Source organism: Lynx rufus, unplaced genomic scaffold, assembly GCF_022079265.1.
Source record: "Lynx rufus isolate CCGP_SWC_20201006 ecotype Redwood Valley unplaced genomic scaffold, mLynRuf1.p SCAF_15, whole genome shotgun sequence".
NCBI lineage: Eukaryota > Metazoa > Chordata > Mammalia > Carnivora > Felidae > Lynx > Lynx rufus.
Window position 1 is genome coordinate 23209060 of NW_025814829.1, and position 16680 is coordinate 23225739.

Genomic DNA, 16680 nt, shown 5'->3' on the forward strand with positions numbered 1-16680 from the left:
CAGTAGTAACCTCAGGAGTGGATGTGTTAATTTTAAGATACTTATATAAGATATCTACCATGGTATTAATTAAGTAGAGGATATGTTACTTTAGAGCTCTGGAGAAAGGCTGGCATTAGCTATGATATGGGAAATATGACACAAGTAGAAGTATTTATTGATCGATACCTTGTTTCAGAAATGATTTCAGGTAGTTTGCAATGATTACATAGGTTATGACACGGAAGAATAAATTAAAACCAGGGCAAAAGAAGAAAAGCAAAGGTGGTACGATGACCATTAAAAGGTTGCTAGTGAATTAGAAAGAACAGTTTCAGTGATGTCATAAGGACATAAGCCAGATTGTAACTGGTTGGGAAGCTGAATAGGGAAATGACCAACTGGAGAATCTTGGCTGTGAAGGTAAGAATAGCCAAGATCCCTTCATAAGACAATTTTTAACCTGTGATCCAGAGATGGCATCAAGAGATCCAGCCTTTGATAGATCATATAAAATTTTATAAACATGTATGAGTGTCCATTTTTCTGGTGTTCAAAATTTTGTCACCTTTCCAGAGAGCTCTGCTTTACCTTTCAAGCAAATTGCTGCCCATGTAGTTAGAGACTTGAACATTATTTTTTTGAAAGTTTTCTTCACATAATTTTCTTTAAAAAAAAAAAAAAATTTTTTTTTAAAATTTATTATTGAGAGACAGAGACAGAGCGTGAGCAGGGGAGGGTCAGAGAGAGAGGGAAACAAAGAATCTGAAGCAGGCTCCAGGTTCTGAGCTGTCAGCACAGAGCCCGACGTGGGGCTCAAACTCACAGACCGTGAGATCATGACCTGAGCAGAAGTCGGAGGCTCAACTGACTGAGCCACCCAGGCGCCCCTCTTCACATAATTTTCTGACTATAAAAGTAATATAAACAAATAAATTTTTTAACTTAATTTTTTTCAGTTTTATTGAGGTACAATTGCCATGTAACATTATAAGTTATTTAAAGGGTACACTGTGGTGATCTAATATATACATACACTGGGAAAGGTTTCCCCTCATCTAGTTTGTTAACACATCAACACCTCATATATCTTTTTTTTTTTTTGGCGAGATAATTTAGTTTTTATTCTCTTGGCAAATTTCAATTATACAACACAGTGTTATCGACTATAATCACATTTTATTTTAGATCCTCGGATCTTGTTCACCTTATAGAGTGTACCCTTTTATCAACCTCTTCCTATTTCCCCCACCTCCCAGAAACCACTTTCTACTATTTTCTAATTTTTAGGTTCCGCATATAAGTGATACCATGCAGTATTTGTCTTTCTCTATTTCACTTCGCACGATGCCTTCAAGGTCCATTATTGTTGTTGCAAATGGTAGAATTTCTTTCTTTCTCAGAGCTGAGTAATATTCTGTTGCATATGTATACCACATCTTTATCCCTTCATCCGCTGACAGACTTAGGCTGTTCCCATAATGTTGGCTAGTATAAATAATGAGCAGTGAACAAGGGAAGTGCCAGCTCTTCCAGATGCTTTCATTTAAGAAAGTTTTTTTAAAAATGTTTATTTTTGAGAGACAGAGCGAGAGCGAGAGAGAGAGAACGAGTGGGGGAGGGGCAGAGAGAGAGGGAGACACAGTATCCAAAGCAGACTCCAGGTTCTGAGTTGTCAGCACAGAGCCTGACACGGGCCTCAAACTCCTGAACTGCGAGATCATGACCTGAGCTGAAGTCGTACGCTTAACCGACTGAGACACCCAGGCGCCCCTCCTGCTTTCATTTTCTTCGGATATACACCCCAAAGTGGGACTGTCAGATGATATGGGAGTTCTATTTAAATTTTTTGAGGAACCGCCACGTTTTTCATATACTGCTTTACCAATCAATATACATTCCCACCAACAGTACACAAGGGTTCCCTATTCACATCCTCATCAACACCAGTTATCTTGTCCCTTTTGGATGACAGCCATTCTAACACGTGTGAAGTGTTATCTCATAGTGGTTTTGATTTGCGTTTCCCTGATAATTAGTGATGTTGAGCACCTTTTCATTTACCTATCGGCCATTTATGTCTTCTTTGGAAAAGTGTGTATTCAGTTTCTCCACCATTTTTTAACTGGATTGTTTTATTTGCTATTGAGTTCCTTACATATTTTTTAATATTAATCTCTATCAGATATATATGATTTACAAACATTTTCTCCCATTTTATAGGGTGCCTTTTCATTTTGTTGATGGTTTCCTTTGCTGTGCAAAAGCTTTTTTAGTTTGATGTAGTCCCGCTTATTTATTTTTGCTTTTGTTGCCTTTGTTCTTGGTGTCAGATTCAAAAAACCACTGACAAAACCAATCCAAGGATCTTAACTTCCATGTTTTCTTTTAGGAGTTTCATAGCTTTAGGTCTTACATTCAATTTTTTAACCTGAATTTACTTTGTTGTACTGTATAAGGGTCCAGTTTCCCCAACACCATTTATTGAAGAGACTATATTTTTCCCTATTGTGTATTTTTGGCTCCTTTGTTGTAAATTAATAGACTATATATGTGTGGGTTTATTTCTCCACTCTCCATTCTGTTCCACTAATCTATGTATCTGTTTTATGGCAATACCATACTGTTTTGACTACTACAATTTTGTAATTTAGTTTGAAATCAGGGAGTGTGATGCCTCTAGTTTTGTTGTTCGTCCTCAATATTGCTTTGACCATTCGAGGTCTTTTGTGATTCCATACAAAGTTTAGGATTATTTGTTTTATCTCTGTGAAAAATGTCCCTGGGATTTTGACTGCACTGAATCTGTAGATTGTTTTTGGGAGTGTGAACTTTATTTTTTGAGAGAGTGTGCGTGTGCAGGGTGGGGGGCAGAAGGCGAGGAAGAATCTTAAGTGGGCTTCGTGCTCATTGCGGAACTCGATGCAGGGCTTGATCTCATGAACCATGAGATCATGACCTGTGTTGAAGTCAAGAGTCAGATGCTTAACTAACTGAGCCCCTCAGACACCCGAGGAGTGTGAACATTTTAACAGTAATTCTTCCAATGCATTAGCATGGAATTACCTTTCCATTTATTTGTGCTTTCTTCAATTTCCTTCTTCAATGTCTATAGTTTTCTTTTTTAAAAAAAGATTTTATTCTTAAGTAATCTCTACACCATACATGGGGCTCAAACTTACAACCCTGAGATCAAGAGTTACACGCTCAACCAGCTGAGCCAGCCAGGTGCCCCAACTCAATGTCATATAGTTTTCAGGGTATAAATCTTTCACCTACTTGGTTAAATTTATTCTTTGATGTTTTATTGTTTTTGATGCAATTATAAATAGCATTGTTTTAAAAAATGTTTTTCATTATTAGAAATGCAACCAAGTTTTGCATATTTTGTCCTATAATTTTCCTGAATTCATTTGTCAGTTCTAACAGTTTTTTTGGTGGAGTCTTTACTGTTTTCTATTTATAATATCATGACAACTGCAAAGAGAGACAATTTTATATCTTCCTTTCCAATTTGGATCCCTTTTCTTTCCTAACTGCTCTAGGTAAAACTTTCAGTACTATGTTGAATAGGAATGGTAAGAGCAGACATCCTTGTCTTATTCTTGATCTTAGAGGAAAAGATTCCAGAGTTTCATTGTTGAGTATGATGTTAGCTGTGAATGTGTCACAGTGGCCTGTATTGTGTTAAGGTATGGTCCTACTATACCCACTGTTGAAAGATTTTATCATGAATAGATATTGAATTTAATCAAATGCTTTTCCTACATCTATTGAGATAATCATATGATTCTTAGCTTTCATTCTATTAAGTGGTATATCACATTTATTGGTTTATATATGTCGAACCATCCTTGCATCTCAGGGATGAATCCCACTTGATCATAGCGTGTGATCCTTTAAATGTACTGTTGAATTTGGTTTCCTAGTATTTTGCTGAGGACTTTTGCATCTATATTCATCAGGGACATTGGCCTATAGTTTTCTTGTTCTGTCCTTGTCTGGTTTTGGTATCAGAATAATGCTGGCTTCATAAAATGAGTTTGGAAGTGCTCCCTCCTTTTAAGTTTTTTGGAAGAGTCTGAGCAAGGATTGGTATCAATTCTTTAAATGTCTGGTAGAATTCATCTGGTCCTGGTTTTTCTTTTATGGGAAGTTTCTGATTACTGATCCAATAACTTACTTGCTAATGATCTGTTCAGATTATTTATTTTTTCATGATTCAGTCTTGGTTAGCTATAGGTTTCTAGGAATTTCTCCATTTCTTCCAGATGTCTAGTTTGTTGGCATGTAATTGTTTATAGTAGCCTTTTATGATCCGTTTCATTTCTGTGGTATTCAGTTGTAATGTCTCCTCTTTCATTTCTGATTTTATAGCTGATTCTCCTCTCATTTCTTTTTAGTCTAGCTAGAGTAGGTCAGTTTTGTCTTTTTAGAAAACACAGCTCTCAGTTTAGTTGGTCTTTTCTATTATTTCCCTGGTCTCTATTTTTGCTCTGATCTTCCTATGGTTAACTTTGAGCTTAGTTTGTTCTTTTTCTAGTTCCTGAGATGTAAAGTTTGGCTGAGATTTTTTTGTTTGTTTGTTTATTCTTAATGTAGGTTTACTTCTATAAACTTCCCTCTTAAAACTGATTTTGCTGCATCCCATAAGTTTCGGTATGTTATATTTCCATTTTTGTTTATTTCAAGACAGTTTTCTATTTTTCTATTTCTTCTTTCCATGGATTGTTTAAGAGTGTGTGGTTATTTTTCATGTATTTGTGAATTTTCCAGTTTTCCTCCTGTAACTGATTTCTAGTGTCATTTCACTGTGATTGGAAAAGATAGTTTTCCTAGGACTTGTTTTGTGACCTAACACATGACTTTTCCTGGAGAATATTCCATGCATGCTTGAGAAGAACGTGTATTCTGCTGCTGTTGGACAGAGCACTCTGTATATATCTATTAGGTGCCTGTAGTCAAAAGTATAAAGGCCAATATCTCCTTACTGATTTGTTTGGATGATTTATCCATTGTTGAAAGTGGGGTACTGAAGTCCCCTACGATTACTATATTATTGTCTGTTTCTCCCCACCCGCCCCCCTCTTTTTTAAAATTTTATGAGAAAGAGCAAGAGAGAGAGCACATACACATGCTAGCAGGGAAGAGGGGCAGAGGGAGAGGGAGAGGCAGGAAGAGGGAGAAGGAGAGGAGAGGTGAAGAGAGGGAGAGAGGGAGAGAGGGAGAAAGGGAGAGAGGGAGAGGGAGAAAGGGAGAGAGGGAGAGAGAGAGGGAGAGAGGGAGATAGAGAGAAAAACACCCCAAGCAGGCTCCGTGCTGTCAGTGTGGAGCCTGACACAGGGTTCAATGTGGGGCTTGATCCCATGACTCTGAGATCATGACCTGAACTGACCGAGGCACCCAGGTGTCCCTATTTCTCCTTTCAGACATTAGTATTTGCTTAATATATTTAGGTGCTCCAATGTCAAATGTACATATATTTGTTATATCTTGATGAATTGACTCATTTATCATTACCTAACAATATTTTTTGGTCTCTTGTACAGCTTTTGAGCTAAAGTCTATTTTATCTGATAAAAATACAGCTACCCTTGCTTTCTTTTGGTTTCTATTTGCATGGAATAGTTTTTCCATCCCCTCACTTTGAGCATATGTGTCTTGAAGGGAGTCTCTTGTAGGCAGTATATAAATTGGGTCTTTTTAAAAATCCATTCAGCTACTCTGGACTTTTGATTAGAGATTTAAATCCATTTACATTGAAAGTAATTTTTGATAAGTAAAGACTTACTAATGCCACTTTATTATTTCCTCTTCTGTAGTTTCCTTGTTCCTTTCTTCCTCTCTTGCTGTCTTCCTTTGTGAATTTATGATTTCCCATAGTGGAATGCTTTGATTCTGTTGTCTATTGTAGATTTTTGCTTTGTGGTTATTCTAAGGCTTACAGAAAACATTTATAGATATAACCATTTATTTCACAATGGTAATTCTGATTGTATACAAAAGTTCTACCCTTTATTCCCTCTCATGTTTTTGATGTCACAATTTCACTTTTTATAGTGTATATTCACTAACAAGTTACTTAGCTATTTATTTTGTCCTTTAACTTTTAGAGTTAAGTGTTTAACACACCACCAGGTTACAGTATTAGAGCATTCTGAATTTGATTATATATGTATCTTTACCAGTGTGTAGTATATTTCATATTACTAATTTCATTTCAGCTTAAAGAATTCCTTTCAGCACTTCTTGTAAGGTAGGTCTAGTGGTGAAGAATTTCTTCAGCTTTGTTTGAGACACTTTATCTTGTCTTTGTTCCTGAAGAACATCTTTGCCGCATATTCTTGGTTGGCAGTTTTTATTTTCAGTACTTTGAATATATCATCCCATTCTCTTCTGGCCTGTGAGGTTTCTACTGCAAAATCAGCCGATAATCTTACGGGGATTTCCTTGTATGAGAGAACATTTTTTTTCTCTTTCTACTTTAAAATCCACTTGATTTTAGACAGTTTTATTATAATGTATATTGGAGATCACTTTAAACTGAAATTTGGGGGTGAAATATTAGCTTCATGAACTTGGATGTATACTTTCTCCTCAGATTTGGAAAGTTCTCAGACACTTTTTCTTTCTTTTTTTTTAATGTTTATTTATTTATTTGGAGAAAGACAGAAAGAGAAGAAGAGAGAGAATCCCAAGCAGGCTCCATTCTCAGTGCAGAGCCCAATGTGGGTCTTGATCTCACAACCATGAAATCATGACCTAAGCTGAAATCAAGAGTTTGACGTTTAACCTGTTGAGTGACCCCAGGTGTCCCTCAGACATTATTTCTGTAAATAAGCTTTCTGCCCCCTTCTACCTCTCCTTCTGGGGCTCCAATTTATTCACAGTTTGTTTCTCCTAATGGTATCCCAAAGTTCACATAGGTTTTCTTCATTCTTTTTCATTCTTTTTTTTTTTTTTTAAATTTTTTTTTTTTTTCAACGTTTATTTATTTTTGGGACAGAGAGAGACAGAGCATGAACGGGGGAGGGGCAGAGAGAGAGGGAGACACAGAATCCGAAACAGGCTCCAGGCTCTGAGCTGTCAGCCCAGAGCCCGACGCGGGGCTCGAACTCCCGGACCGCGAGATCGTGACCTGGCTGAAGTCGGACGCTTAACCGACTGCGCCACCCAGGCGCCCCAATTCTTTTTCATTCTTTATTCTTTGCCCTCCTTGAGTGGGTAATTTCAAGGTCTTGTCTTCTACCTTACAGGTTCTTTCTTTCCTCTGCTTGAGTTGTTCTGCTGTTGATGGTCTCTGTTGCATTTTTTCTTTCATTCATTGTATTCTTCACGTCCAGAATTTCTGCTTGGTTCTTTTTCATGATTTCTGTCTTTGTTGAACTTCTCATTTTGTTTATGTATTGTTTTTCTGATTTCATCAATTTGTTTTTCTGTTTTCTTATAGCTCACTGAGCTCCTTAAAATAGCTCTTTTGGATTCTTTATCAGGTATATCATAGATTTCTATCTTTGGGGTCAGTTACCAGAAAATTATTGTGTTCCTTTTGTGGTGTCATGTTTCTTTGATTTTTCATGTTCCTTGAAGTCTTTCTTGTATTGCTGTCTTCACAAGTGAAGTAACAGTTACTTCCTCCAGTCTTTATTGACTGACCCCTTCAAAGTGTCCAATCTTGGACTCTTCTGCCCCAGTGGTATGCTGGAATTCCTCTGTTGGACTCCTGAACTTCCACAGAGGGATTCCCTCATCCATGAGTGGATTGTCTAAATCTGTGTTCTCCAGGACCACAGCTGAAAGGGAGTGGAGCCAGTTCACGGGCTACTTCAGGGTCCACATCTGGGATTGAGGTCTGTATTCCTATTATGCAACACACAATTGGGTAAGATTCTCCTGGGTACTTAGTGTGTGGTGCTGGTGATAGAATCCAAGCCAAATGGGGCTGTAGCCATGCCCTCAAGGGCATGGAGCTGTGTCTCAGGCTACAGCCAGGGCTAGGGTTAGTGTATCGGCTGCTGGGGTGTGGGCCCATCCTCTCAAAATAGCTCTCCTTGTTTTTGGATGGCACTGGGGTTTCACAGTCTCCTCTCTGGGTCTCACAGCTCCCACAAAGACATGTTGTCCACCATGAGATGCCAAGTTATTGTTGAGGGAGAGACACTAGTGAAGGGCGTCTTATTCAGTTATCTGGCTTACATCATTTCCCTTCAATGCTTTCTAAAGACATATATAATGAACAGCATCTCAATCTCTGCTTCAAAAGGTAAGAAGACAGCGCAGATAGGTAGAAGATGAATTTTGTACTTTTAGGATTTTAGGTAGTTTTTAGGATTCAACTGAGACTTTTAAGTTTGGACTTTAATATGTTTGTTAAAGCAACAATGCTCCATCTGATCTTGGTAGGAATATAAATAAATGACTAGCTGAGCAACTAGTATACTGGCTGTGAAAAAGAGGTAAAATTGGGAAAAAAGAAGCAGTGTTTCTAGGCTACGTTATCCCAAACTTAACTTCAAATACAGAGAAATCAATCAACAAAATGACCTGGCTCTAATCCTACTTCTATAATTCTTTAATGTGCAATCCTATGCATGTTATTTATCTCTTGATGCCACTTTCCTGATATGGTTTCTTTCCCTCTCCACTCACCATTTTGTAGGAGATCTTCATCAGAAATTTCTAAGCAACATAATCTACTGGTCAAATGCTGTTTGGGACTTCTACTTTGAGTAATTTTCTCTTAAGTAGCGCATAACACCCTAAGGTGGTGTACTCACCCCCAGATGGCTCTCACAGCAGATATTCGAACAGATGGGGGTTGTGTCTCATGAAGACCACTAACTGTTGCCTGTAGAAACTGCTGGATCAATTCAGGAGACATAGCAACAGTGAACCGACTGGCAGCCCAAAGTGCCCGGCCCAAGAGAAAAGGAGACACTGGGAGGAAGAGAGACCAATTAGGGGTTGAACAATAAAAAGGTTCTGTTACTTGCCCTTTCTCCTTCTCACCTCCATCCTCAACTTGTCACAGTAACTGGATACTACATAATATATACAACTTACTTAACGAAAAAGCATGACCTTATAAGATAAAAGCAAATATATGACCTTTGGTACAGAATCATTTTCCCAGTTTCACTTTGCACTATTTGCAAAGTAGATATTGAATATTCTTAGGCTAAAAAGACTTACCTCTCTCATTCCCAACCCTAGCTCTCATTATCCTTTACCTGCACTACTAGTTAGTCCTCTAAATGTCTTCTCCATTGCCAGTTGTTCCTACTCTTGGACCATCGTTGGAACATTGTAAATCATAGTTCTGTCATTATTTAGTATCTATCAATAAATTCCATAGTCTACCAAATAAAGACCATTTTAGTTAAGCCTTATATTCAACACCCCCTGAGGTCAATGACTAGCATTACCTGTGGTTTCCCTTTATGCCTTCTAAACTCAACCGTACACCCCTCCCAGCAACTCACATCTTACTTTGCCATTTCTGTGCTTTGTATATAGGCCAACACATTCACTGCTACTTGCATAACCGAACTGACTTCTTGGGCTAAAGTAATCCTAACTATCTCTGTGCTGCTGTAATCCTATGTCTTTAGCTTTCTTACATGTAGCATATTTTGTTGGATATTCCAGCCACCAGTGTAAGGACTACTACCCCCCCACCCCCACCCCTGCCCCTGCTTACTATAACCTGCCTGATGACAGAGACTATACTTACTCAGCTTGTCACAGGGCTTAACTTAGTTACTTGTAAACATGTAGTTGATGAGAATTATTGAGCAGAACCTAACAACCTGTGCCATTCATATAATTTAAAATACATACTAATTTATGTAATACAGAGTAGCAGCTCTCAAAGTATGGTCTAGGGACTCTTGGGAGTCCCAAAAGTTAAAACTTTCATAGTGATATCAAGACATTATCCATCTTTTTCACTCTCACTCCTTCTCAAGTGTACAGTGGAGTTTTCCAGAGGTCATCTGATGTGCTGACACCACAGCTCTGACAGCTAATGAAATGTATGCTTGCAATTCCTGTGTTTTAGAAACTTCTCAGTTTTAATTTTTAATATGTTGAATATTGACACAGAAAATTCACACAAAAATCTCTTTCGGACCACTGATAATTTTTAAGAGAGCAAAGAGGTCCTGACACCAGAAAGCTTGAGAATGGCTGGTGTAGAAAAGTTTTTAACTGTAGGCAGGACAACTGTCTCAATTGTAAATATTCTCAAGTCTCCACGAATTTCTGAAGGTTCTTTACCAGGGTAAATTCTATAAAAAATATGTTGATGGATTTGAGAACTTTGAACACTTTCATTCAACACATAATTATGAAATGTCTATTATATGCAAAGCATTGAGGGACACAAACATGTATTAGACATGATTTCTATTTTCAGACACCTTATATTCTAGTATGAAAAAAGAAAACATATTCACCAGCGTAAGTTAAGTATAGAGTGAAAAAGGATATTCCCAATGGGTCTGAGCTCTGGATGTTCAACCACTTTAATTCTGTGATTCAGAGAATGGAGGTGATGCCACACATATCTTATAATAGATTACCTATTTAGAGTTAGAGTAGAATGCTTTCAAATGGCTTCAGCTACTCAAACGGCTAGCCTACGAGTGAGAGGCAAGTGAATGGATTGAGAATAGAGCAAACAATGCCACATGTCCCGTGATTTACGTATTTGGACAAAGCAAAGATGACCTTTTGTAATGGGGGAAGTCTCTAAGGATCAGAATAAGGCATGGCATAGGCAGAAACAATGTAGCTGAAGATGGCAAAGAGAGAAATGATGATTCTTAATCACTGCTCTACATTGCTGGAGAAATAAATCTAATATAGTAGAGCCTACTTTTTTTTTTTTTTCAAGGCAAGTAGCTAACATGAACATGAGAAGGGAACATTCTAGTTATCTGGATATTGGCCAAGAATAAAGTTTGAGAAAAAAGACAGGAAACAAACAGGAAGAATGACACTGACATAAACTGTCTAAAGGTAGTTTGGACTTAATAATGACAGAACTCAAGCCAAAGTTCTCAAGGTACAGCAACCAAATCTGCATCCTATTCAAATGCCAAAACCATCCATAAATGTGAGCACAGATTTGGAAGGGAAGTAAACAGAGTGGAAAAATTATGAATGTGGCAATATTAGTATCTTTGTTGGTAAAGCTTGAGCCACGGTCTCTAGGCTGTGTTAGAAGTTTAGATGAGTTCAAGCTCTAGGGTGGAAAGAATTTTCCACTCTAAGGACACATGAATATCTGGCTTACCTATCTAAATGAACAATATAACTGAGTTGACGACAGGCGTGAATCCTGGCATTGTACTAAAATGTACCTGAGAGGTTGAGGTCTGCAAGGATGACATTGGTCAGGAACCCATGCATGTCAAAATGGATCCTGCCATTCTTCACACTGTCAGTGATGATGGACTTCACCGAGCCAAGGGCAAGCATGCATGCCTCATGTATCTTCCACCTGCAAAAGTGATACCATAGCCTGGTAAAACAAACTACACTGCCAAAAAGACATCTGAAGGAAGTAGAAACATGAATGGGTAGTCCAGCACAATCTGACCCAAAAGGGACATTTATCTACCCTTCTAATCTAAACCTACAGCTGAAAACAGGGAAATTTAATAACAGATTTTTCTAATTAAAAACAAAGTAAAGGTCCTTCCCTTCAAGGCTTTCGGAATCAAGGGGTACAATAAAAGCATCTTAACCAATTATTTTAAGGTTGGGAGGATGGCTTTAAAACACATGATTCAAAGCAAGGATCTGCCTCAGATCTGATGCCCAGAACATGTCCCTAAGTTAAGTATCAGTTGCTCACTCTTACCAGTGTTCGGTGCCGCTGTTTTTGGTTTGCTCAGCCTCTTGTAAGTGCCGGGTGGCTGCAGCAGCCAGGGCCGCTGCACTCTCATTCTGGAAATCAGTGGCCACAGCCTAGGGAGAGAGGGGAGGGCTAATAAACCTATCTGTGCAATTAAACCCATCTTAATTGCAAACTGCAAATTTAATTGCAAACTCAATGGTTCACGCTCATTCACACACACATGCCAAGTCCCAATTAGGCATATTAAAAATATAACCCTTATTAGTTCAGGGTCTTTAATGGAATTAAAGTAGTATTTCTGCAGTGCCTAGACTTGTAAAGCTAACAAAATGTAAAGCTCTCTGGCTATATTGAGCAGAGTATAAGTGAGCAATGATTAATTCAGCTTCGAATGAAGCTTATTTATTCTGGGAGCTTGACTGTAGAAATAAAAGGCTAATCTACGAACTGAAACTTAGTTGTGATCTTTCATAGGTGCCTTAGAAATACTAAAGGTTAATGAGAAGTGAGTTCGCTAATAATGAGAACCTCTCACCCAACAGAACACAAGAGGCAGTTTCTTCACACAACTTCGACCCAGAGACAATTCTATGCACTAGTGAGAGCCAAAGAAAACAGCAGATGTTTGTTTGGATGTTCATCTCTCAGTAATCTAATTTCTTAAAAATGTTTGCCAACATCTGGTTTATGCTACAGATTCTGGCTTAAGAGTGAATTAAACTGAATGTTCCTGATTCAATTACCCTTATTAGAACACTTTATCCTCTGCACAATTTTTACATCTAATATTTACTTGTAAACCAAAACCAGCAGGAATGACTTTGGAATTCCCGAGTCTCAAACTTCATTTGAGAAGCTCTTTTATTATCCTCAAAGAAGTCTAAGATAAAGTCACTCAATAACACTGCTCAACTTGGGTTAGTTGTCTACAAAGAAGAGGGAACGTTCAAGTGATTGGTTAGGATATTCTGGTTCAAGTATCAAGGGAACCCACTTACAAGCAATAGGTCTTGAGCTGCAATCCTAACAGTGTAGGAGAAAGTATCATCATCTTCATCTTCAACAAACTGTTGGGGGTTGGCTGTCCATACTTTAATCTGAAAGGATGATGCAGTTAGGTCTTTGTGAGGTTGCCAATCTGGTTCATATGTTCCCTTTTTTCATCCACACACCCAGAAGATTTCAACCTTTTGTTTTCATTTATTATTATTTTTTAAAGATTTTATTTTTAAGCAATCTCTACATACAACGTAGGGCTTGAACTCACAACCGCGAGACCAAGTGTCACATGCTCCACTGACTGAGCCAGCCAGGCACCCTCTTTTGTTTTTATCTTGAACGGAACTCTAGCCTCAGTCTTTTCTCTTTGATGTAGAGAAGTAAATCCTTTACCAAGGCAAGTAACAAAAGTTACTGCTCTCTAGTAGACACTGAGCTGATTACTAGTTCTCTGCTACTTTTAACCAGCTTTCACTTTCTGATAGATCAACTTTGAATATATTTGACTATATTAGGTCTGATGGAATATTTAATGTGAAAATTATGTCGATTCTTGTGCTATTTATATAAGAGAGGCATTATCTTATTTTTTTAATGCTCCTTTCTAGTCTACTGACCCAACAACCAGGCTAATGATCTCTATATGTCAGTATTTATAGAAAAGGAATAGATTCTTCCAGAAACCAGGGTCTTTGGTTAGTGGTAGTATGGAAGCAAAAGTAAAAGTATTCTCAAAGTCCAATTATCTAATATAGGAGTTAATAAAACCACAGAACGCAGAGATTTCCTAGAGGGGTACCTGGGTGGCTCAGTCAGTTGAGCATCTGACTTCGGCTCAGATCATGATCTTACGGTTTGTGAGTTTGAGGCCCACATTGGGCTCTGTGCTGGCAGTGCAGAGCCTGCTTGGGATTCTTTCTCTCTCTGCCCCTCCCCTGCTTGCATGTGCACCTGCATGCACTCTCTCTCTCTCTCTCTCTTGCAGAAATAAATATTAAAAAAAAAAAAAAAAAGCTTTCCTAGAACTTCACATGAAGTTATTCTTCTAGTGTCTATTTTTAGAAATATAACTGTTCACTTGACCTAGATCTCACATTCAAGTTGCACTTTCTAAAAAGAAGCTGGTAACTGTCTCCCAAATATCATTTACCTGTTCCTCAGTGATTTGCATGTACAGGATTATATAGTAAATCAACTCAGGCAAGGCTTTCTTAACAGTGCTTTTGAATTTGCTATTTTCTAGGAGAGCATGGACAAACTCAAAAATGCTAAAGACGAGATTTTCAAAGCCCAGGACTTCACCTACAGGAAATACACAAGAGAAGATTTTAATGACAAGCAAACAAAAGGACAGCATGTATGCTGGAAATGAGCTACATTATCTTGGTAAATTAATGAATATTTACAGTCCTTGCTAATTTTTATTCCCAAGGGAACAAAGAGAGACGCTAAGGAGTCAAAGAAAGGAACTTCGAGAATATCAAAGATTCTTTGGTTTCTTAAGCAAAAGAATCAGAAACACTGAATATATCTTCCAGCGTGTCTATTTTTGATTTGAAACACTTAAAAAATATTAAAACAGAAATGAAAATATCATCTGCCACAAAGAAGTAGGCTGGATTAGATGGCCTTTAAGGTATCTCTTCTAAATCAGAAATTCTATTTTATGAGATTTATGCAAATGCCTTTGAGGAACAGATTAAAGATTTTCAATGTCTCATTTCCCCACATCTAATACACTGAAAGGAAACTCAACTAGAAAACTTAACTTATGAGAGTGAAGCCTCTACGTTACCGCTATTATCTGTCTCTGGCTTTTTTCCTTTCCTAGAGCCCTTTCCTCACCGAGTGGTGTATCTGTTAAGATCAGATAAACTACATACCATCAGAATCCACAGGATCTTCTACTTCTTCTGTGTAATTTACTTCTGTCCTCACATAAGTATGATGAAGAGTAAAGAAATAGAATTTGGAGTCTGCTTTACATATACTCTACAAGAGAATGTTACACATTCCAACACTAAGAGCAGATACTTTAAAAAAGTCATTTAAAAAAGTGGAGTCATATGAATGCAAGACCCAGTGCTAGATTCCCGACTACAGGTGGTAGCAGGTCCCTCAAGCTTTCTGAAAAGGATATAAAGCTGCACTCTCAGTTAGGGTGTTCCAGACAATAGGCAGAATCTGTTGCATGGAGGACACCATGTGCTTTGGGAAGTTTTTCACCAGGGCTGTCACTGCCTGAGAAATTACAGAGAAAAAAGACCTGAGAGTTACAAGTGATGGAGGAGAAAAACCAATGATTTCAGACCATCCTCTAAAACTCCCAAGTACCACAACAGTAGTAAATATTTACCTTTAGGACTTCCATCTTAAACCCACTGTCAGATGTGGGGCCATCTGGTATCTGGAGGGCCTGAACAAAGGCCTCTGTGAACTGCTGCACCACAGGAAAGATCAGAACTTTGGCTGCACCCTGGTAACAAACCAGTCAATATTGAACATACTTATAAATCAATGGCTTCAATGCACATATCAAACACCAAGATCTGAGGCATCGAAAGATTTCTCTGGGCTCAGGTTCCAATCAGAAAAGTACAGCTATCAAGTCACTGGAAGTGCTACCCAAGATTTCATATTTCCTTCTCTAACACCTGCAGTTCCTCACCACGGCCTTCTTAAAAGTTATTCTACAAGACCAACTTTTCAAAACTACTTTGGAATGACAGGGATTGGTGTTTTTCAGCTAGCTTTGTCTCATGTGAGACCAAAAAAAAAGGCTATAAAAGAGTAGTCAAGTTCTGGGTGATGATTAATATGAAAAGATGCAGGATAAGGTGTCAGAAGAAATAAGGCTCAAATGAAAGGAAACTAAATTATATACAAATGTAATCAAAATGTTAAATGCAACCACAATTAGCATGCATTCTGGTACTCTTGAAATGAAATCAGTCACTGCTGTGCCTCCAACAGAAGGCATAAAGATTTTTAAGCATGAAGTCTGTTAGTGACCAAAAGGCTTCCTTACCTTTTCCAATTCCTCCATGTTACAGATCATATGGGCACAAGTGGTAAAAATCTCCACAGCTCGGGAACGGGTTCGAATACCATACACCTGGGAAAAGTTACAGCACAGCCCTGAGATAGGTATGTCTGTGTCTATGTTTGCATATCTGGGGTCAGAAGAAAAACTAGGACTTCTCAATCTGACATGGGACTGGATTCCTAGAGAGATCGGAAACACCATCCACTCATATCCAGCAGATACGGATATTCTCTTTAATTCAGAGAATAAAAGCCAGCAGAACGTTAGAATTCACTGGAATTAGCCTATATATGTAGGCCTCTGTGGTCTGATTTTATTAAAAATATTAGGCTTGGCACTGCTTGAAATCTCAACACAGTCAACGTATTTCTTTCAAAAGATAGACCCTTGACTGGGGGCAGAGTGAAGTAGGGAGGTTAAAACATTACCCACTGGGCACTCATAGTTTATTATGAATGAGTCACCATTTGTATATACGGTAATCAAACACATATACAGTATATTATAAACCTATTATGGGCAATGCAGTGATAGACTGCTTCCACACAGTTGACTGAGGTGCCGTAACGAGGCAGGATGCCGTAATGAGAGGATAGAGGGAGCACAAAGCACTAGGTGCTCAGGGGATGCAGGGTGCCAGGAGCTATGAGATCATAATGTGAAGAAACAATGCAGCTCTCTCACTCCCTTATCAAAGGCTGGCCCCTGCAGTTATATGTGAAGGTTCTAAGGTTAACCCAGATTCAGATCTCTGTCCGTTCTGGTCTTTAGGTGTGGGGATCGCTGCAAA

The 16680-nt window shown here is 38.3% G+C and overlaps 1 protein-coding gene across 1 annotated transcript in view; it reads right to left on the minus strand.

Moving 5' to 3' along the window:
* Nucleotides 1-16680, minus strand: part of IPO9 (importin 9) — a 56128-nt gene that overhangs the window by 14148 nt on the left and 25300 nt on the right. Inside the window, exons 6-14 of the mRNA XM_047076690.1 lie at nucleotides 15873-15959; nucleotides 15201-15320; nucleotides 14985-15085; nucleotides 14728-14786; nucleotides 13995-14146; nucleotides 12844-12942; nucleotides 11849-11955; nucleotides 11346-11485; nucleotides 8757-8916 (exon numbers count right to left, since the gene is read on the minus strand). Coding sequence (XP_046932646.1) covers nucleotides 8757-8916; nucleotides 11346-11485; nucleotides 11849-11955; nucleotides 12844-12942; nucleotides 13995-14146; nucleotides 14728-14786; nucleotides 14985-15085; nucleotides 15201-15320; nucleotides 15873-15959 — 1025 coding nt within the window. The remainder of the gene's footprint in view (nucleotides 1-8756; nucleotides 8917-11345; nucleotides 11486-11848; nucleotides 11956-12843; nucleotides 12943-13994; nucleotides 14147-14727; nucleotides 14787-14984; nucleotides 15086-15200; nucleotides 15321-15872; nucleotides 15960-16680) is intronic.